This window comes from Neopsephotus bourkii, unplaced genomic scaffold (genome assembly GCF_033783945.1).
Source record: "Neopsephotus bourkii isolate Nb327-2 ecotype Australia unplaced genomic scaffold, CSIRO-AGI_Nbou_v1 NB_318, whole genome shotgun sequence".
Taxonomy (NCBI): domain Eukaryota; kingdom Metazoa; phylum Chordata; class Aves; order Psittaciformes; family Psittacidae; genus Neopsephotus; species Neopsephotus bourkii.
The window spans coordinates 906314-930052 of record NW_026900826.1 but is presented as its reverse complement, the minus strand read 5'-3'; the positions used below and the strand labels follow the sequence as shown (position 1 = coordinate 930052).

The 23739-nt window shown below is 39.6% G+C and overlaps 1 protein-coding gene and 1 long non-coding RNA gene across 3 annotated transcripts in view; both read right to left on the bottom strand.

Annotated features, from left to right (window-relative positions):
- Nucleotides 1–1087: 1087 nt before the first annotated feature.
- BTBD1 (BTB domain containing 1) overlaps nucleotides 1088–23739 on the bottom strand; it is a 24663-nt gene continuing 2011 nt past the window's right edge. The window contains exons 1-8 of one of the 2 annotated variants that reach the window (XM_061347274.1): nucleotides 16683–17124; nucleotides 10206–10362; nucleotides 9551–9656; nucleotides 7689–7886; nucleotides 7228–7420; nucleotides 6573–6660; nucleotides 2243–2389; nucleotides 1088–1461 (exon numbers count right to left, since the gene is read on the bottom strand). In XM_061347274.1, the coding sequence (XP_061203258.1) occupies nucleotides 1303–1461; nucleotides 2243–2389; nucleotides 6573–6660; nucleotides 7228–7420; nucleotides 7689–7886; nucleotides 9551–9656; nucleotides 10206–10362; nucleotides 16683–17083 (1449 nt within the window). In that variant the 5' untranslated portion in view covers nucleotides 17084–17124 and the 3' untranslated portion in view covers nucleotides 1088–1302. Of the gene's footprint in view, nucleotides 1462–2242; nucleotides 2390–6572; nucleotides 6661–7227; nucleotides 7421–7688; nucleotides 7887–9550; nucleotides 9657–10205; nucleotides 10363–16682; nucleotides 17125–23739 lie in introns of those variants that run through there. The other variant, XM_061347276.1, reaches the window with a different exon arrangement.
- LOC133209000 (uncharacterized) overlaps nucleotides 19891–23739 on the bottom strand; it is a 5298-nt gene continuing 1449 nt past the window's right edge. The window contains exon 2 of the long non-coding RNA XR_009724558.1: nucleotides 19891–20199. This is a non-coding gene — a long non-coding RNA (uncharacterized LOC133209000). The remainder of the gene's footprint in view (nucleotides 20200–23739) is intronic.

The window sequence follows — 23739 nt, the reverse complement described above, 5'->3', positions numbered from 1 at the left end:
CACGCGCAACCGCAGCCTATGGCCACCGAGCGTTAAAGCTCCGCTTGGGGGACGAGCGTGCAAAACGTGTGCACAGCAGCTGGTTCCAAACACAGGGCGTGGTGTAAAGACGGCGGTTTGAGACCTAGAGACCTGGAGCACGCACTTAAGAGAGAAATCAGGGAAGAGAAACAGGGAGAGGTTTAGGTTTTTTCCTCCTGTGTTCTCAAATGATGACTTTAGTGTAATTCGGGAGAGGGTACAACATTTTGTACATTGAGACATTCTACTATGACACAGTACATATTGAAAGACACTGGATATTATATACATACATCAATGGCATCAAATTATCATATGCAATCTGCAAAACTAATTGCACACAAGTAAGTTTTAGTTCATACTAATTTTTTTAGTATTAGAATGCCCAGTGATAAAATATCATCAGCAAAAGTCTTGTTTTCTCATTTTCACACTATACATTTTCCGGTAGGCACATATGTATATCCAATGGCTATTTCCATAACCAGCTCTGTGTTCCAAAACAGCCCTCCTGAATTAAGAGGGATTCTGGAACGACTTGGTTGTGGCTGAATTTGACTTGGTATTTCTTCAGTGCAGCTGGAGGTATGCTCTGCCATGCTGAGTCCATTAGTTCTCGATGGCTCATCCAAAATGACAAAATGATGGCAATAGAAATCCAGCCTTGCTGATGCACTTCCAAAAAAAAAAACAAAAAACAAACCAACAAAAAACCCCCAAAACAAACCCAGCAACAAAAAAAAAAAAATAAAAAAAAAAAAAAACCCCGAACAACCCACCCCAAAAGAGCCAAAAAACCAAACACAACCCCTCCCCCCAAACAAATAGTAGCAATTCACGTCCATACAGTCATTCTGAGGTCATACTGGAAAAAAAGTATAAGCTGGGACTACAGCAGCAGCTTTACTGTCATTTTAGGACAGGTTGGGGATAACATACACAAGAAGTTCATCATGAGTAAGGATTTTCCATTAAAAAAAAAAAAGGACAAGAAAAAAAGAATTTTACTACATTTTACTACAGGGATGAAAATACAAAGAAATTAATCACAAGATACTATTTAAAACAATATGCAGAATACTTATTCCACTTGCTGTTTTGTCAAGAAGAAAAGCTAAATTACATTCTGCCAATAATTATGCACAGAGATCAGCTTTTCTGGTACCTCTCAAACAAGTTTTGTTCTCACACATTCACGAATTCTGCATAATTTTTTAACTGCTGCCAACAGTGAGCTTAAGTCCACTGACACACTGAGGCATTTGAGATGAGCATGTGAAATTATGTATAAAATATTATTTCTGGTATCTGTCCATCTTCTATTGATGTACCATTGTTGTTACCCGGTGAACTATAAAAGACAAAGCAGGTTTTACTAGCAGTAGGAGATTCATGGATCACTTTCTTCAAGCCTTTTGTTCCATAGTGAGAATCAGGACCCTGAAAAACATCACAAGAGATTAGCAACTGAACAGAAGCAGGCAGCAAGACCCATAAAACGTTGAAGTTCAAACAGTACTGAGTTAGGATATTTTAACAGTAAAAACGTCTGTACCCACATCATATAAGTCACATACAAAAATCACAGACAACACGAGTACACTATATCTAAATAACAAAAAATGTCTCTGACAGTAGACTTAAACCACTTGATTTTATCCAACTAGTAATAAATAAATTTTGATTCCCATATGGGGAATTATATTTAAAAGAGTATTAAAAGACTTTTGAGAAAACACTGAATAAATAAAATTTATCCGTAACATTAAAGGGATACTTTCCTAGAACAAATTATTCTTTCCTATACTGAAGCGCTAGTATATAAAAAGTGACAAAAACAGCAATTAAAAAAACCCAAACCTTTTCGTTTTCTGTACCTATACTGGTTAGAATATGCTCAATAAAAGAAATTAAAACTTAAATTTTTACAGAGACCTGAAGATCACACATTCTAGATAGCGCTTTTGCCCACACAGAAGCATTGACTCCCATTAGGACTCATTCTAACTTCCATCAGCCAGAAAGTGGGAAGGCACATTCTGTTCGGTGGCACAGAAAAGCGACAGCAGTCTTACAAGTTACTGTGGAGTTTAACTATATCTTTCTTTAGCACTAAAAATAAATCAAAGATCTAGAAGTCACTTTTCCATCAGAAGAGCCAGAAAAGAACAACTGTTGCACCAAAGTAATGTTTTTCTTCTGTACTGTTAGACATTCTTACTTTCAACGTTGCACAAGCTGTGTAGCAAACTGTTGGCAAAATCTCTATGGGTTCTTTGAACATAACTCTGAACGTACTGGCTGTTCCATCACAACTAAATCCGGTGTCGTTCTGTCCTAGCGTCTGATTCTTCTCATAATCAATTATCTGTACAAAACCAAGAAAATAGTATTTTTAGGTTTATAAGCTTGAGAAAGATTCTTATTGTATTCATATTAGAAGATTACAAGCAAACACTTGCCTACTCCACCCAGTTTAATTGCAAGGATAATGCTATCTCAAGACTGGAAAGTAGGTGTAATGACTTGATACCACTAGGGTTGACCCAGCAGTGCTGAACTATGGCCTGCAGGTTCCACACAGGCTGTTCAACCTGTGGGCTAGATTCAACACTGCTCCAACCAGGTTATAGTCTTTGCCTGGGAGATGAAGAACAGCTCTTACACATTCATCTTCTGACCTTCATATATTACATATACTCCTGTACTTAGATCTGCTGATCCTGGTACACCTACACAGCCCAAATGAGGGAAGCACACACAGGAGCTGTGGCTAATTTAGAAAACAAGTTTTTACAGATAAAATAAGCAGTTAATGACACGATCTTAAAAGAAAATAGGAACTTGTGCTGCTATGTTTTATACAATTCATGTTCTAGACTCAGTTTAAAAATTACACTCAGATTACATATTCCATTTTAAGTGGCAAACAGAAATCACTAGCTAAGATGCAGTAACGGCAGATAACGCACTTCTTTTGGGTAGCAGTCATCCATTTCGCTGAACAACCTCTTGCAGAAGTTGGATATTAGAGCTTTAGAGTAACATGGACACTTCTCATGATTACTGCACCAGCAAGAATCCTATCAGTTTTAATATTTTATTATTAAATTGCCATAATTTTAATATTGCACAAATGAGATGAAGCAAAATGCATCTAGGCAAAATGTGCTCCAATTTTTCCCTCAGGCACAACCAACAGAAACGTTAACATTTATCATGCTGAAGGCCTAAGCCCCTTTCACATAAAAGACGTATTTGCAATACATGCTATCACTATTTTAAGACAAGTACTATGTGTTTAATTCTCTCAAGCTCTGCTAGCACTGATGCAGGTCCAAGAAGAAAGGTAAATACCCAGGACTTAAATACCTGTCTGAAAAAATTGTGACAAGAAAGTTTCAGATTCATCAGGAATTGAGGATACTTACAGGATAAAGAGAACCTCTATAAGGTGGATGGCCTTCATCTGAACTGTAAAAGTACACTAGCCTTTCAATAAGGCTCAGGAGCATCTCTTTCAAGTGAATCTCTTGATCATTCCCACTTAATATGTTTTAGTTTGCTTTTCAAGGACTCAATTATTTTCAGACAAAATGCATCCGTCAAACATGCTGAAGGAGCACACCAAACTATCTCATCTGCTAATGGGAATTTAGCCGAGAGGATCAAACAAGTTAATGCAAAGGAAAAATCTCCAAATACAGGTAATACGGCTGCTAGGCCCCCAGTACCAACTGGTTTACTCTAAAGATCCTATCTAGTGCACTATGCTATGCATTTACATAAATGTATAGTTCGAGAAAACTAAACTGATGCTACTTTCAAATCAAGGAATTTCCAAATTAGCTTTTAAACTGTGGAATGTGAAAAGCCAATAAATTCCTTCAAAACCACATTCCAGATACATTCTGTTTGGAACATCTTAAGAAGAAAGGCACAACATTTTTCTCTTAAGAGGCAGACAAAATTCCTATCCTTAAGTATAGGATGGTCAGAGAACAGTAATCATCAAATAGAAAACAGAAGACTAAGTAAACTGTCATTTAAGTAAGATGCCTGGAAATGAACTAGAACAGCAGTTCCAGCACACGCAGAAAGTCTTTGAAGTAAGATAGTAACAATGGAATTTCTGTCCCTAAATGAAGTCACAGATTCTTTCTTTCACAACATTTCCAACACACCTAATAAATCCATGTGAAGTGATAGTACCAGGTTACGAAATACACAGAACATAGGGTAACTGTGGCAGTCACAGAATGCTAATACCCTCTTAGAAAGCTTAGAATCAAAGAAAAACTCATCTCAATAAGAAAGAGAATTCAAATGGACTGAAATTCCATACTTGAAAAAAATACAGTGCTGGGTCAATATTACTAGAAGACAATCCTGACCACAACATGCTAAGAGAGATCAATCAGGCTACAAGAGCAGGAAGTACAATTTTAGTGTGTCTTCCATTACCCACTCAGATCAGGCAAGCGTTGTATCAGGACATGAAACAGGGGTGACATTTTTAGATGCTATCACTGGCCATTTGATGAGCTTGCTAACCAATTGCTCAGTAGGGAGAAATGCAACCCTTGATTTGGTATTGACTGATGAGCAAGATCAGATTCAAAATTTCATAACAGGAACACTATGTAACAGTGTTTGTAATACACTTAAGAGTCAACACTACCATGTGAACAAAAGCAAATGCACCACAGCTATGCTACATTGCAAAAAGAGAAAAAAAATGAAGAAGCTTGTTCAAAAGAAGGAGCAATTAAGAAAATGAAATCCTTATAAGAAGCACACAGACTGCTGAAGGACATCCCATGCCCAAGTACAGTATTGGCAGATACCACCTATTAGGAAAGGCCTGAGAAAAGGGGAAAAAAGCTGGAATGGCTGATGAGCAAAACGCTATCACCAGACATAAACAAAAAAGGGCATCCTATAGAGATATGAAATCGTACCCAGATTAGAATATAAAGGGCCAAACTGACAGATTAAAATGTAAAAAAATGCAATTAAGCAGGCTAAAAGAAGGCTTAGGAACAGCTATCTAAAAGCATCAAAACCCATGCTAAATCATTCTTTCAACAAAGCAGTAGCTAAGCACCCTACATGGATGCCCATAAATAAGCATGAAGCTATAAACATGCAAGAAGATATAAAATGAGCAGCAGAATAAGGTCTTCAACATGGAAGCCTAGAGAACAGGAATACAAATACATCATTTACCAGCAGAAGAAACCAGGAGAATTGCCATGCTGGGACAATGTTTTCAGCAAACCTCAAACAGAAAGCAACTTTACAGAAGTTATGGTAATAGTAACAGGCAAACTTCCCCCTAAGACTTGAATCAGTAATAGATGCCAGTCTTCCCAAAAAGCTCTGGGCAAAGACAAGCCTCTAAGCCCCAGTACATGTATCAGATGAGCTAAGAATGTAATTAATACCCAGTTGGATCAGACAAATGGTCCAATATGCTCTGACAGCAGCAAGAGATGCTGCTCTGGGTTAGTACACAAGTCTGGGCGTTGCAGTCTGTTCCCCCAGCATCTGCAACTGTTCTAATAGGTGTGCTACAGTGCACATCCCCCTTCTGTTCCTTCTGTTATCTTCTAATGGATCTGCTATTGATGAATGAACATGTTCAAATACCACCAAATTCAAAACAGGTGTCTGTGTCTTCTAGCAGGACATTCAGTATCTGCATACTGCAGATACCAGAAGACCAAAACAGGTAAGAGTATCAGTAACAGTCTCCAAGTTCTAATATTATGGGGTTTGGTGAATAACAAACAGTTCTGCATTTATTTTAGCCATTGCTCTCATACTTTTAGAAGCATTGCTCACAACTACCCTACAAACTGAAGAGTCCTAGCCTTTTTTGGTCTTCCTTCATAAAGCAGCAGCTCTAGTCCCTCAATCATTTTAATTACCCTACTCTCTACCTTCTAATTCTACTGTGTGAGACTGGGAATGGCACACAATACTCAAGATGCGGGCATACCTGGCTTTCATACAGCAATACAATGTCACCTTTTATCCTGTTTTTACTATCTTCCTGATGACATAGTGGGATTTTTTAGCAGTCACTATGTTGTGTCCCCTATTACAGAGAGCTGCTGATGACTAATCCAAGATCTCCTTCCCAAATCACTAGAAACTTTACTAAAGGACAGACTTTGTGCACAACTGAACAGATTACAAAGCTATAAAATTCTTCTGCAGAAAGCTTACACAAATTCAAGGTTAGACCAGACAAGTATCCTGAAGAAGATTCACCAGAAACTACTAAAGAGAGAAACCAGAATCAGTCTCTGGAAACACCTATACTAAAAAACGATTGAAGGACAGGAGAATAAAGCACAAAGGGAGAAAGATTTTCATGTTGTTCTTACTTTTCCCTAGTCATCCTCTTATGGCCACTGCTGTGGACAAAACACAGGTTAGATTCCTAGCTTATTTATTGCTCCTACCAAAATACATACTAAAACTTTTGCCAGTACTACAAGTGTAGTTTCTACATAAGCTTATTTAAACAGAAAACACTGTACCTGTATATTAACTTGATAGTCTGTGGGTCCATGAATAGATCCATATAATCCAAATCCCACTATGGAAATTCTTCTATTAACTGTGAACCTAGTAAGACACAAGCCAAGAAAGGAATTTAAACACCTGTGATGGGTGTGTTACCTTATTCCCAAACAAATAAGGAAAAGCCTCCCACTGAAGACTAGGAAAGTAAACTGAAAATTACTTCCTCCCCCCCATAACACCTTCTATTTATATTTCAACAGTAAGAAAATGCTTTGTAAGGTATCAGCTTTATAGGTTTAACCTTTGCTAATTCCCCAAGATATTCAATATTGATAAACAAAAAAGAACGAGATTCTTTTTAGTATCTCCAAAATAAAACCAGATCAAAGATTTGGTATTTTAAAAAGGAATATGCAGCTAGTACCCAAACACTGTAGAATGTACCAACCCTCCTGAAATTTATTCTTTGATACTTTATATTTTATGTGTGCAACAGCCTGAGTTATTTTTAAGAAAGTAAAAAAAAAACAACAACAAAACTCAAATGCTCCCAAGTATAACCAGCATGTTTGTTACGGTGTCTTACGCCAGAAAGTCAAAGTTAAGCAATTTGTTCCCTTTCTTCCCACACTTCTCTGTCTCTCCTTCAAATACTTTCAAAAGCCATACCTAATCCGATCACTTGTTCCACTGTAGCCCCAGCGACTCTCCACTTGCTGGAACCTGTTAATGCTGCATTCTTTTCCTCTAAGGCAACATCTTGGTCGGTCAATATAATCTACTTTAGGTTTAGGATTGACAGTAAAATGCAGAAAGAGATTTACTACTTCCCGATCTGACAAGATTCCAGACTGAGCAGGGCCTGTGAAAAGAAAAGACTTCTAAGATGCTTTGAAGAATTACTCCAACTGTTGTATTTAAACCACGCGTACTGGCAAACTGAAGATGACAATATTTTCCAACAGCTAGAGCATATTCTGCAGAATGTTTTGCTTTCACTTGTGCATCACAACTTTTACTAGTACAACACTGATAACAATAGAGTGTTAAGCATCTAAACACTCACAGATGAGCTGTGCAGAGATATGACCTAACAGTAAGCCGATAAGACAAAGAACCCCAAAACTCACCTGCTGCAAACTCTTCAATAGTCATTAATGGAAAACGGATTAAGGAAAGAGCCCTTCCAAGGACTTTCTGTTTGTTTCCAAATGTCACAGGCAGTTGCTGTCTTTGACATTCTGCTTCTGCCCAGCGAACAACAGCTCCGAAAAGTCTACTTTCTCGAATACTAAGGGTATCTCTTTCTAGAACTGCACACAGTGTGTCTGAAGAAAAAAAGGTTAACAGATCCAGGTAAGTTTTCATCCGAACCAGTAACAGTACTACACATTAAATAAGCTCAAAATGTTAAGTAAACGCTAACATTCATAGAAAGATATCAAATGTAAAACATGTATAAGGAAATCTCCCAATGGTCTACAGACTCCAAATAAAAAAAATCCTATTATGAACTAAACTTCCTGCTATGAAGACAGCACATTAACTTTCTTCTTAATCCTGAAATGTGTTACCATATATAATCTATGCAGGGACATTCAATATCCTGCAGAATTTCCATGGCTAGGGCAAGATCAGAACTGGAAATGACCAAGCGGTGAATGCACACTACTAAAAAACCAGGTTATTCATGATGACACTGTCACATTATCATCTGAGTAGCCACCTGCCAGTCTGGATCAGCTACAGACACAAGCAACAGCAGTGCACATAAAACCAGTTTAAAAATACAAGAAAGTGATTTCAAACATTGATGTGTTTGCCACCCACAAAGCTTGAAGGTGGAACACAGGATGTGAAGCAAGGTACTCTCAAAAAAAAGAGGAGGCTTTCCTGTATTTCTTACTTGTACTGTTATTTTATGAATAACAGTATACTGGTACTGTTATGCAGTACAGGTATGTATTGGTACAGGTATGCAGTAATCCTCATAGAACACAAGCCTGAAAAAAAATGTGTTTTCAGATTCTGAATATCCTGTCTTCTTTGCAAATTTTTAAATGCACTGAATTTAAGCAAGGTATGTTTGCAGTCATAGAAAATATACTGGAAAGTCAAAATAGATTCGGATTTATAGCAAGAGCAGAGATGAACACTCAGTCTGGGTACAAATCACACTGAACAGGAGTTAACAATGACTTTACAACTTCTTGAAGCAGCTGGCATACCTTCCTCCAGCTGAGTTTTTCCACACAATCTAGCTGAATTGGGATTAAAATCTTAAGACATATATAGCATCAATGAAGTTCTGTAAGCAAATGTACAGCTGCTAGCTTCACATAAAGGACGAAACATAGAAATCGTCAATTTGGGTTTTATTTATTTACTTTTTTAAACAGAGATTTCACAAATTGTACCTGATCTGTGCAACTCTGAACAGAGGGGTACCATACAGCAACAGGACAGTACAACTCCTGTTATATGCAAAAAACAGGTGTGGATCCCTCAGGAACAAGGCAAAACACTTGGCAAGTGAAAGCTCTGGCTTTAACAAAAGCATAGCATTACCATGGTGGGCGCCCCGTGGCACCAGCGCTAACCAAATAGGGACCCAACACACTGGAACCCTGCTTAGGAGTGAAACTCAAAGGAAAGAACTGCAGGGGTGGATAATAAAACCTGCACTGATTACCATACCATACATATGCAGTGTCGTGTTTTGCTCATCAGCAAACTCACTGATGTAATGAAGGTGCTGCTGTTTGAATTCTGAGATCTGCAGCTGGCCATCACATTGGTGCAAAGGTGAGTCAAGATTAGGGGGGAGAGCATGGGGAAGCATTTATCTCTATGACAAGGAGATAAAATGTGCTTGGAACTCCACATACTCAGACAGGAGAGGCAAACTATCCCAGGTTACTGTGATGAAGTCTTCTCACATCCTACAATTCCCTTCGGAAGTCTAATGCTTAGGGCACACAAAATAACTTACCTATATCAATATCAGTAAAGCCTTCTGCACTTATTGCATCCATAGTACTTTTGTCTATTGTGTCAAGGCAAAGACTAGCAAGCTGAGGTTCATCAAACAAACGAGCCTAATGGTAAAGAAATACATTTTAAACATAAAGCTGACACACCACTGTTTTTAAAAAGCAAGTATTTTTACTCTAGTACAGATCCAAATTAAAACAGGTTGATTTGTCTTTGTGTTTATAACTTTAAAAAGCACTTAAATTCTCAAAGAAGTACATAGTTAAGGAGAACTCACTGAATGCAAGTTTTTCTTTGTGCTTGTTTGTAGTTGTAGCAGTATAACTAAAAAAAGGACACCTCAAATCTACTATAGAGAACTAAAGCACAGTCTTCATGTAAAACAATTGAGAAATTAATGCAAATACACTCTAAAATAAACCGGCTCTATTTGAAATGTCTCAGTCCATTGCATAAGAAAAATAAATAAAAGAAAAGCCTTTAGTCCACATTTATAAGAACCTGAGTCTGTAAAAACGCTAACAGATCAACTAGAAATTTTTATACGTAAATTAGGCTATATGGTAGCAAACCTACTGCGAAAGAATATTTAGTAATTTCCTTCCAAATACTGATTTTCCTAGTAAACCAAAAATAAGCTTAGATTTACCTACTTGAGTAAGCAGCATAAAGGCATTATCTGCTCGGAGGTGCTTCGTTAGAAAATCCACACAATGTGCTTCCAGGGCTGGGACTGCATACTTTTTAGCAGTGTATAAAGTAGTCATGACGGTTTCTGGACCAATCTGAACTTCATCTGAATAAAGAAACCTGGAAATCAATACAAAAATACAGACCATAAACATCTATCTTGATAAGAGCAAGGTTAGGCACAACACAACAGTCTCTCTGCATTTAGAAAACAGGTCACAGATTTGCACTGTGCACATGCAACAGTTGACCATGGAGCATTTTAACAAATTGATAAGCAAATTAGAGGGTTTAAGAAAGTGTATTACGTTAACCTAATAGCATACATTTGTTTTAAATATGTATTACTCCCCAAGACTGATCTGGCTGTACTAGTTATACATAGCTACCAACTGTAAACAACAGCTGAGCTGCAGAATTACTTAACACACAAATGCATTCTCTTTTGATTCACTAGCAAGAGCTGTATTGCTAAACATCAATACATAAGCCTCTGCGGCTATATCACTGAACTTAATTTACTGACAGTGCACACTAGCTTTCCCACGAGGAGAACAGTGTCAAGGACTTAGACTGTGATAACACGTCAAAGTTACCACTCACTCAAGTGTTCAGAGGAGAGGAAAGGGAGTCATCAAGCAGATGACCTTGACTCTTCTATTCCTACCACAGCAAAGCACACAGCAAAGCTTGTCTCCACTACTTGAGGCTAGATGACTGGTTGAGATTTTAGAGTTAAGATGTGAACCAAAAGATAGGAGCTCCCACCCAAACCAGAGAAAAAAACCCTGTTTCCTGAGAAGTTGTTATTTGAGACCAGAAAAAAATCAGTTTTGTTTTAAGCTTCATCATGGAAAGTATGACCTTTTTAAAAATATTTTTTTTTACAGGTAACATGGAAGATAATCTTAGCAATATTTAATCAGTTTTTCAGATAATAATCAAGAATAGCTTGTGATTTACAAAATCCATTTGTCTCAACACACAGATGGTTGAGCATAATAAAGCAGGGCACATCAGCAAATGCAGAAACTCCTCAAGAAAGGCCAAACCTTTCCTTTCTTAATATTTCTTGTTCAGAGCTTCCTGGAAACAAATGAATGGCAAGGATGTTTAGAAGGGCTTTAAAATGTAACAATACGCAGTTCGTATTTAACAGAAGAAAACTATCAAAGTAATGGACTCAAGCTTATTTGCAACATGGGAAGATCTAAGTAACAGTAATACAGAATTCAAGTTTCAACTAACATTTTTCATTGTTTGCATTTCTTACATAATTGCTGACACACAACTAAACAAGGTGTGCAACATTAAATTTGTGCCACTTACCAAGAGGTACGTATTTACCATTACAATACTCCAACCTATTCAAACAGGCAGCTTTCACATCACTTAGGAAATGTGGATGATGCTCTAAATTAACTTTTGAAAAGGGATTTACATGAAACAGCTTTTAGAAAGAATGAGTTTCATTAAATGCTAACTTTTTTTTTTTTTTAGTAGAAGTTTCATACAGGTCATTTAGAACTGATTTATGAAACCTATAAACTGTTATCTGTGATGAAAACGATGGGCTGACTGGACAGCCACAGTCACTGGCAAATTTACTTTTAAGAAACTAAGATCTCATAGGTACAGTTTTGTATAGCAAATGGACAAGTTGTTCATTAAAGCACTAGAATAACGCATTTGGATTCTGGTTTTAAGATTTAAAAAAAAAATAAATCTACCTAAAATGCCCTAACCTTTCTTGTTTGACTTTATAGGAGCTTGGGGTCCAAATCATGCAAGAGTTGAACATTAACAGGCTGTAAAAAAATAGCATTACCACACAAACTACACTGTAAGTTTACCTAATCCAAAATAAAAAAAAAAACAACCCCAAAAAGCCCCACCAAAACAACAAAAAAAACCCAACCAAACAGAAAAAGGACACACTTAAGGCTCTGTGCTCCAACCCCTTCCCTTCTGTGTGGCTGAATATACATTAGGAGACACTCCTCAACTGAAAGTATGCCAACGACAAACTAACAGGACTTAAGTGATCAAAGTTCTGACTACTAAGATCTGCACAGCATCTCAAGCAGTAAATAAAACATCAGTGTGTTATCAACACTCTTTCAGCACAGATCCAAAACATTGCTCCATGCTAGCTCCTGTGAATAATCCAACTCTATCCCAACCAAACCCATCCCTTATTGCATACTATTTACGTCATGTTCAGGTACCACATTGTCACCACACATCTTCATTAACTATCACTTTCTCCATAGAAGGTTTGTAACATGTAGACAAATGCACAAAATGTTCACTGAGCTCATCTGTTACGGTATTCACTCAGGACAGGATGGGGTAGTATGTTGCATGGAGTTACTGGACCCTTTTGATCTCAATCTGTTTCTAGACATTGATCACCACAGGGTGTAACAACTCATAGTTACAGAACATGCAATATAGTTACATACTTTGAAACTGAGACAGCCTATGACAAGAGGCATCCAAATTCATTACAAAAGTCACACTGTCAGTTTCCTGTGTTTAGGATTCCAAGTTTTTGACAATGCCAATACTTTTCTGGGATTTTTAAAGCCAAATAGCAGTCTTCTGCAAAAACTAAGTGTGAATTTGCAAAGTTAAAAGGTAGCTGTATAGACTATGAAAAATGGTAATAAAGTCCATTGTTCTAGGATGTTGTATAATACATCTCCCTTAAGTAAACAAATGGATAATCATGATGCACCCATCTACTCATAAAAGAGCAACTCTAGGTGTGTCTTCTCTCTGAAAATCCCTCTGCTCATGTCTGTCTTTGCATTACCTCTCCCATTTGTGGCAGGTCTGAACTGGTACACCTTTATGTTTATATCACTGTTCCTCCTCCACTTAACTCAGTAGGGCTCAGGATCGTGTATCCTTCCTGCTTGCCTTCCTCCATCCTCTCCTCCACTTGGAGAGACTTACAGAACAACTTGCTCTTTATATATTGACTAATTTTATTGTCACCCAGGATGGTGTGTGCGTATGTGCAGAGTGGAAGAACACTTCTAGTGATCACCCAAGCATTCACTTTACATAAGCCTCTCGTATACTTTATGTCACTTTCCTCTCAGGTTAGCACTTCTTGCGCCCCTAGTTTTAGCATCCTTCCAACAGCTGAAATATTTTCACCATTAAAAAAGCACACAGGAATCTTTCCAGTTAGTCATGATTACCCCTTTATTTGCTGCTTGCCAAAAAGTCTTCTGCAAAGGCATTTGGAAGACAGACTGCTAAACTCATGCCATGTTGCCACTTTCTTTTTCATACCATGATCAAAGGACAAGTTAAATTCCTGCAATTTGTGAATGAAATAAAAAGTTAAATCTTATTAAAACCAACAAAATGAAACCCTAAAGCAGAATCCTATTGAGACAGCTTTAATTTTCTGGGTAAAACAAAACAAAACGAACAAAACAACCCAAAACAAAATAACAAAACCCTGCTTAACTGGGAAGCAAATACAAACTTTTGTGACTGGTTATTTCAGCTTTCAAGGACTTATCTGCCAAACTACTGAAGTAGTCAGCTGCTTCCCAAAAACCTCTGCGTCTCATGTGGGAAAACTCTTCAAGCAGGAGGAATACTGGATGAGAAGCTAAAACATATACCACAGTCATTTCCAAGCCTTTGAGCTCAGAAAATTGTTTTCTAAGAAAGGTCTTACCCCTTCCCCAGCCAATTTTAAAAGGCTCTCTACCCGCTTCCTGGTTTTACACTTAGGATTTTAGCCCACAAAGATGACTATCCAAGTTCCTCTAGGGGTAAAAATAAACTCTACAATGTATTACTGGAATTACAGTGGTACTGTCAATTAAAGTTTTGGTTCATTCTTTCAAAATATTTTAACTCCACAGATTTATTATTTAGAGTCCCCTGTCAGAAAAAAAAAAAAAGGAAATGTAGCCAATTTTAAATTGTGTACAGATACAGCCAAAAAATCCCCCCAACCCAGATTTCACATTAACTTGGTGACCATCAGATGTTAAATTGTTCTAACTACTGTTTTCCTCCCTATAAATGTAATTCTTGACCTACAAACTAGTGACAAAATACTAATTCTGATGAAAGTTTACATCACAGGACAAAGAAATGAAACTGTCTCACTGGACACATACAGACAGAATGAATATTAAGAGAATGTAAAAAACTTTCATGAAAAAAATCTTTTTCCTTTTGCTTTCTTTCTAAAAGTAGCACTTGTCAGTAGATCTTTGTGAAACACATCAACCACATATATGACTTAACAAACCACGTGAGTAAATAAAATGGAAACAAGCTATGGAACATTAAATAACTAGTGAATCACCCCTAAAAGCTTTTGCATCACTTCAATGTTTCCTTTACCTTGACATTAATTTGCTATGTGTATTCAAAGATCCCAACTTAATTTCTAGCCACTAGACCTCAAATTGGTCTTTTTAGAGATTAAGGCAGGTCCTATAAAAGGCAATCATCAATATCTGACCAATGTACTAATGACAGATAGAAGAGGCCAACAGTGTAAGGTTAATTCTTGCCTCTTCCAGCTAACATCAGGAGAAAAAAAAACAACCAAACATAGTTGTGTTATCACTGGTATATTTAAAAAACAGTGTATATGAGCAAGGAAGACATCCTGTACTGGTCTATGTTAAAGAAGTTACCCTTAAATATCTTTTTAACAAGGTGTTGCAAGGTATATTTATTCCAAAATAAGCTCAAAAATGCAGAAGAATGTCCTAAAAAGCTGCCACGTATTTCATACCAAAGACAACATCAAACCTGAGAGGTATCAACAGTGCATTAGTCTGGGGATATTTAGTCAAGACACAAATGTAATCAGTTTACTTACGTAAGTCCCCTGCCCATTGCATACTAGCGGCTCTACCAACAGAAGATGCCTTTTGTTTGCATTTAAGAACGTCTCTTCCTTCACTTGTACTGTTTTCAAATACCACCCTTATCTTTACTTAGAACTCACCTGTTTCTGTGTTCATATTTTTATCTAAACTTTTTTAATTATATTCACTTTTTACTCTCCATTGTTTTTTCCACATATACAGAGACAAACACATAGATGTGCACAGTCATTTACTTTTAACCTTTGAAACCATTTTGCTTGAAAGACACTTCCTACTATCTCCCACTCTGCCCCACAAACTCTTCACCTTGCCACTCCCTCTCTGCTAAGAATCCGCAAAACACAGCCCATTTACTAACAGTACCAGAGACATTGCTGCTGCATGGTGGATTCTTCCCCACCCCAATCAATTGCAACTCCTGTGTGCATGATTACTAGGACTATGTGACTCTTCTCACTGATCTTATCTGTTATGGTAATAAACAAAGAAAGTTGCTAAGACTTCAGAACTTTTCCTATTACAGAAAGCTTCAAGACATTACATATTTATTTCCAGGCAATAATATTACTGTTTCCCAAATGTTTGTTACAGAAATCTATTTTATAAGCTTTTATAGAAGTGTTGCTAGCAGAAGAGTTTCTTTCTGAAAAATCTTAAGGTTAAGCAGTTTTGTCATATTACCACACCACAGCACAAAGAAACTACCAGAATTGTTTCCATGAGCTTTATTTAGCACTAGTAAAAAGAGATGACAGATAAACCCAAGGGTTTTGTGAGCATGAGAAGCAGCAGATCCTATTCTGCCCAAATTAGAAATCACTAATCCATTTTACATACTTTTTGCCATCAGTGCACATCAGGTATCACTCATTTGGGTAGTTTGGGCGCAAAAATCAGTTACTAACTTCTGCTGTATGCTCATTCTTCACCCAAAAGTATGTGAAGTGTGACTACAATGGGTGTATTACTCTGGTAAAATGATACAACAATTTATTGCCAAGGCTGAAAAAGTGGCCAATAAGATGAATAAAGCTTCAAAGGAAGTATGAAATGAAAAAGCTTGGTGCAACAGCCTCTGTCCCTTCTTAGCCATTGTTAGGTGGATAGACAGCTGCAGCTCTCGGTGGAACCACTAACCTCCATCATCTTATTAAAACCAGAATCAAAACCCCAAACCAGTCATCCACGACTACCAAAGTACTCTTCTGAAGGTACAACCAGCTGCTCTGAAGTTAGGGCACTTCTCTTGAGAAAAGGATGCCGGGGAAAGAGCAAGAAGGAATCAAACCGCATCCCCCGGGCGGTGTGACCTTGCGTGCAGCCCGCAAGGTGCTTATGCGTGTTCCCCGCGTCTCCCCCTGCGGGTACATGCCGGCGGCCCGGGGTAATGGAAGGGCTCTCCAGGGACAGGAGCCAGGAGGGGCCGCGGCTCGAGGGGATGAGCCAGCGGCCGAGTGAGGCCCGCCGCGGCCCCGCGATACCGGTGGGAGAGACCCGCTCCCCCCCACCGTGCGCTGCCCCCAGCCCCAGAGCCTCCCCCCCGCACCGCCGCGGCCTGACCTGAGAAGCGCCAGGAAGGCGGCGGGCTCCACGTCGGGCAGCTCGATCTCGGACGAGGTGGTGGCCATGCCGCCGTTAAACATCGCATCAAACACGGCGCTGCCGGCCGCCAGCACGAAGCGGTGAGCGGGGATGCGCTGCTGGCCGGGCCCTGGGGAGGCCCCCGCGCCCGCACCGCTGCCGCCGCCGCGGGGGCCTCCCTTGCCCACCACGAAGTGCACGTCGCTGAGCAGCTCGTTGGAGAAGAGGAAGGCGAAGCGCTCCCGCAGCGACCCCTTAGTGGCCTGCCAGTTGTACAGCGGCTCCCGCTGCAGCACCGCGCCGGCCTCCACCGCGGCGGCAGCGGCTGTGGCGGCGGGTGTCTCCACGGGCGCACCCGAACCGCCGCCGGCAGCCGCCATCGCCGCCCTGAGGGGGCAGGCCGCGCCGCTCCGTTTACCGGCAGCACACGAACGCCCGACGTCAGCCGCTCACCGCCCCTGCGCCGCGCATGCGCCTCTGTGCCGCGGAAGCTCGCGGTGGGGACGTTGCGGCCGCTGCGGACTTACTTTCCCTTCCCTTCCCAGTGGCCGCACGGGCACCGGCAGGGCCGTGCTCCGGTCCGTGTTACTCGTTAGGCTTGTAAAGGCGTTTCATGTCCGCGTGTGCGGCGGGAGTGCGCTTCCAGAGCCCTGCGAGGGGAAACCCAGGTGTGCGAACCACAGAGTGCGGCGGCGGGCACGGGCCTTTACACCGGTACATGTGGGAACGCGCGCACAGTGCAGGTGTGTGTGCACCTCAAATGTAAATTCCTGCTTATAATACCGTTCCTTACGGTAGCAGGGAAAACAAAGCTCGATCACCTACTTTAACTGTTTGTGAAATAATGTTGGAATGTTGATGACTGTTGATGCACGTACCTTGCAGTGCTTGTACAGAAGAAATCCACTTACAGTGTGGTTGGACATTGCGTGTTTTAAACATCTGAGGAGAAAAATCAAAGCAAAACCAGCCGTTGTGAACGTAGCAATGAGGCAGTGCAGCAGCCACCAAATGTAATGTCCTTGGACCAGGGAGCATAGAGTGGTGAGTTCATAGAATCGTAGCATGGCTTGGGTTGGAAGAGACCATCAAAGGTCATCTAGTCCAACCCCCTGCAGTGAGCAGGGACATCTTCAAATAGATCAGGTTGCCCAGAACCACATCCAGCCTGGCTTTGAATGTCTGCAGGGATGGCACATTCACCACCTCTGTGGGCAACCTCTGGCAGTTTTTTACCCCCCTCATTATTAACAGTTTCTTCCTTACATCCAGCCTGAATCTCTCCTCTTTTAGTTTAAAATTGTTACACTTCACCCTGTCACAACAGGCACTGTTAAAGGAGTCTCTTCCCAATTAATTGAGCAAATTCTGACAAGCAGTATAGGTTTATTTTTAGTATACTGGTGGTGGGTTTTGGGAAAGAGAAGGGAAAGAAAAAGGTACGGTTTTGGAGTCCTCTCGAGCTACTGTCAGTTGAAAAATAAGGTGGATCATTTTGCCATCTACTGGAGTTTTGCTGTAAATACAGCAGCAATTTGAATTACAGAGCTGAAAGCTGTTTATCATAGCTCCTGACTTGTCAGCATTTATAGAAACGTGTGGCTAAAAGGGGAACAGAATATGTCACCACTTTGCATTTAGGTTTATAATTAGGACAAAACTGAGACCAAGCAAATGTGGTTCGTTTTGCAGAACGAGTTTAAAAGAACCTTAAGCAAGATGGAAGCAATTTCAGCGGGGTAAACTATAGTGGCAAAGGGCACAAGAAGACATAGTATACCAGCCAGAAAGCAGCAAGTAGCCGTGCACAGAGGCTATATTTAAAAATAAAACCATACTGCTGACTTAGAAGAATGAAGGTTATCACCTTTGCGCGTTTCTTGTCCCAAGGTGGGCAAAGAAGGGAAAGTGGGAGAAGCCCAGATTCCGCCTGACAGTTTAGGGACAGAGATCTGAAAAACCATGAGGGAAATGGTGACACCAAGAACACAGATCAGTAGTTTTCTGGGGATTTTTTATTTTGGTCCTGGGATGATCTGGGTATTAATGAGAATTTCTGCATTGCTGTCTTTCTGCTTTCAGCTACCTGCATTCACTCACAGGTTAGTCTCTCAGCCGAGAGCCAACAGCCATGACTCTCATAGAGAACCATGGCTGTAAAAAGTCAGTAGCAGAGGATGTTAAGAAGGACAGAAGAGGGTTAAGAAAATAAGAAGGAAAGGTATGCCAAAGAATTGAAAGGAGGGTGTTTGGGGCAGAGAGAGTATGTAAGACACCTTCTGGGATGAGAAATGAATCACAAGAAGATAAAGCTATGAAAGACAGAAAAAATGGAAAAGACCCATGAGATGAGCTGAGAAAGAAAATAGAGAAAATCATAGAATAGTTAGGATTGTAAAGGACCTTAAGGTTATTTAGTTCCAACCCACCTGCCATGGGAGGGACATCTCACACTAAACCATGTCACCCAAGGCTCTGTCCAACCTGGCCTTGAACACTGCCAGGGATGGAGCATGCACAGCTTCCCTGGGCAACCCATTCCAGTGCCTCAACACCCTTACAGTAAAGAACTTCCTCCTTATATGCAATCTAAACTTCCCCTGTTTAAGTTTGAACCCTTTACCCCTTGTCCTATGACAATGAGGGTACAGAAATAAAAATAATATGAAATCAAAGTCTGTGGGAAAAAAGAAATAAATTAAAAAAAAACACCAACAAAACAAACCAGGAAAGGAGACAAAGGAAGGGATATAGGATATGAAGAAAAGGAGAAATGTGACTTGGATGCCCATCAGCTGGAAGATCTGATCAGCTAAAAGCCAAATGCAGTAACTTAAACAGTTCTGGAAGTGAGAACTAAGAGAATATTAAGTAACAGATTTCCTTCTGAAACTGGAGTTTTTTGCATGTGAACAATGAGCCTCGGATATTCATTTCACCTTGTAATCTCCATGCCAGCTTCCTTCCTAAAAAAAAAGTCATCTGTTTTTTCTTTGGCATTACCAGTAGGTGGATGTCAGCCACTTTTAAACGTGATGTCATGGGATTGTATTCACCAGTCCAGATCAGAAATAATACACAATGCTTTTCCCAAAAGGAGCTACATATGAATGTCACTAAAATTCCATCCTGTTGTTTGCTTTCTCAGCATGCTCAGTTTGTGTCTAGGAAATACAGCAGACGCTAATATAGAAAAAAATATTTATACAATGTAAGCCCTGCAAATTGGCCCAAGAACTTTTTGTTTGATCTCATGTAACGGAATGGCTACAAATCAAGGGCTGCAGACAAAAGTTCAACAGTATTATATTATATAGCTGTGAAGGTTGTCCTGATCACTAACCAGCAAAACAGAAGGTCAGGGAGTGTCTACACTTTTGAGCAACTCATTTTCTAGGTCTGCGTAACGGCCTGAGCAAGCTCATGCTGACCTGGTGCCTTTTTTTCTGTGGAAATTCATGTAAGAAGTACTCTCCAAGTTTTGAGGTTCCTTTACCTGTTGGCAGGAAGAGAGAGTGTTTACATACACCAGGGAAGAAGCAGAGAATGTCCTGATGAAACTGCAGGGATTTCTGAGACCTGTGATGCTGGGGATGTCCCAGAGACACAGGAATGCTGTCCCAGGGGCCCTGGCCTTCCCTGCCAATGAAACAAGGCCAGTTCTGTGAGAGCCATCAAAAGGGTTTGGGTTACAAAGTATATTGTTTTCAATCATTTGTTCCTGAAATTATTTGAATTCTCCTCCCTTTCCTTCTTTTCCCCACATGAACTCGGCTTTGTGTATATTCTGAGGAGCTGTTTGTTGTTATGATCAGGGTTTTTGAGCTGGCATATATTTTTACAGTGATTAGCAATTGTTCTCATAGGCAGCATCGTTTGTCTGCTTCAGGAGGGAAGAGAATAATTCAGAGTAAATCACAAATTTGTTTCTGATTAAACTTCCTGGTTTGGCCCACTTGATGACATCTTTTCCTTTCCATGTTCAATTAGATTCTTAAAATCTCCTACATCTGATCCATGCCATTGCTATGGACGACAGGCATCAGTATTACCACTCTGGTGACTGAATTACTAGGAGCATTAAAGTTACTCAAATGTGCTAATTTGCAATAACAATGCATAATAATAATAATAATAATAATAATGATAATAATAATGATGATGATGGTATTTCCTTGGGCTAGTTACTGTGATTATTACTGTTATTGTTATTTTCCCTCTGTTTTGCATTAATCTGTACTGTTGTGATGTGGGATCTGCAGGTAATGTGACCTTGCAGGTTTTGGAGCACAGGATCCATGCATGCACAGAAAACGAATTCAGAGTCTCAGATCTGAGAAACACTAAGGGCAGGGATTACATTTTTTTTTATTATTATATGTCTTGTAAAGTGCCTAAAGAACATCGATACTCAATTTTAGAAGTAAAATGGACACCCATTAATTCCTTTTTGCCTGCTTCTTTGGTGCAGTGATTGCTGCTGGAGAATCCCCCCAGATCCTCAGCAGATCATTAGCACATGGCCTCCTGACCCCTAGTGCATACCATATAGACTACAGTCTATTGCCTCTGGTGCATCATGCAGTCTGTGATGTATAATACAGCATCCTTTGTTAGGTCTTACACCCTCAACTAACAGGATTTTTTTCTGTTCTGTTCAGAAATAGGACAGGTTGGTTTTAAAGGTGTTAGAGGATTGCAGTTATGTGTGGTCCAAGCTGCTCCCCTGGGACAAAAGTTCCAAATTTGAAGCTTTTGATTTATCTTTTAATGCACTTTTAAATCCATCTTTATCTGGACTTTTGGTTACTGAATTCTCTTGCCTTAAAAACTCACTTGCAAATAGGGGAAGTGCACTTTCAAGAATGTATCAGCTTACTTCAATAAAAGCTGAATGACAAGAGTTGTTTTGTAGCAGGGTGGCATTTCGTAGCTGGCACCATAATGCAGTGAAGGCTTGCTGCTTGGCAAAGCCAATGTGAACACATGAACAGTGCTTCCATGAGCTATAAATAGCATCTCTTAATCCTTGCATTGATCTTCATGTGCTTGCTTAAGGTTCACCTACCTATATTTGTATAGATTAATGTAATTTCCTTGATTTAAAATAAAATCAGCTGTGTCTCAATATAATGTTAAGCCTTGCAATTTGTCATGATTTAACAAGCAGTTATTAAAGATAATAGCTGTTTCCCAGACTGAAGACTTAACAGCCAGTTAGTCTCCTACTTTGAAGCTGACCATTAATAAAGCATTTTCATGTCCTCCACAGCATTCTTTGCTGGCACACTTACAAATGCTGCCTTAGTCCTGACATCAAGACTGATCTGCTGCCATTTAGTGGAGAGACAGAAGAGAAATATCTTCTATATTATAAATACTGATTGTTGATCCTGTCTAATGGAGAAGCTGACAAACATCAGCCCAAGCATGCTGCTTTTGAGTTGAGCATCGCCAGCCAAGCAGCCACAGAAGTGGATCTGGTTTGTGGCTGAGGTCAGGATTCCCATTGAGCAATCTGTCATGTGGCATACGACTGAGAGAAAGTTGAGCTTCCCATTTAAAAATGACAAAAATCACGTGGTTTCTGACAGAGGAATGTACAATATGGTGAAAGATCAGTTTTGACACCATGCTGCTGAAGGGATTGTCTTTCAGATGAAACATAAGATCAGAACTTTAGGAATCTCATGTTGTCAATAAATATGATTCTCTGACAATTTCTGCATGGGAAGGAGTCTTAATTTTAATGTTTTCATTACTTCATTTTGCTTGCCTACGCTTCACTGCAGTTTATGTAGGATATTTGCATTTTTCAATCTTATCCTGACATCTAATATTGCTAAATAGTTAAACAGTTGTATGATTTTCTACAAGTGATGGCATCCACATGCCTCATGATAATGTTACCATTAATAAAATTCAGGAAAAATGAAAGGAAAAAAATATTTTGCAACATTGAGAAATGTTGAGTATGTGACAGGAAGCTGGGAGGTTACACTTTCTTTGGTGATAGCAGTTTATCAACACTGCTTTCCTGTAACACTTTGATTAGGAACTATGTTGTTAAAGACACCCTATTCCTACCTTAATTTTTATATTGCTGTTCATGTGAATAGAGGGTGGTACATAGCGCTGAAGTTCTTTCACCTTCCTCCCCCATAAGAACACTTAAAGCTTTTGAGAAATGTATGTGTTAGTTTTTGAGGACTCCTGCTTTTGAACTGAGGGTGTTGCTTGGTCCATAACATAGTTTGCTGTTTGACATAATTTCTGTTTTAAAGCGAAATTTTGAACTATTTGCCCTTGGGGAAGTTGGTCAGAGGCTTTGGGCTGCGTGAACTCAAGAAGTTTTCCCCTTTTTCTCTAGAATTGGTATCACCTAACAAATAAAGTTAGCAAGAATGATGGGGATATTACTTTCTTCATAAAGCCTGAAATAGAAACACAGAGAAGGAAGGCTGGGATTAGAAGAACCTGTAGCTACTAGAAATTAAGATTTTTATATGGAAAGCATAGCATTCCAGAATCCAGATGTTCAACACTATCACGCGTGGACTTGGGGGCCTCCTCTGTCAGGAAAAGGAAAGGAATGATGGAGCTGGGAGCTCTTGTTCCAGAGGGTGAGAGATGAAAATGAAAGGAAAAACCATGCCCTTTTGAGCAAATGCTTCAAACATCCCGTTTCAGAAGTCTTTTCTGCTACCAGCTGCTCATACTTATTTTTTTTAATCAAAAATTCGTAGATCTCAACACAATAGACTCAAATAATGTGCTGGTGAGCTGCTATGTGCTGACCACACAATGTACTCTGACAGTTTCCATTCAGAAGCTGAAACAGGACTTGGTTAATAAGCCTGGCATAAATCAGTGCTTGGAATATGCTGGTGGAGTGGCAAAGAAGTTTTCCATACAGTGTTTGACTTTATGGGCATAGGAACTAAGAAGCAAAGCTTGAGACATGAATCTTGAGACTGCACCATGGCAGCTGCATACAAATAAGCAGCCTATACATTTGAAAGCTTGAGAAGTGAAC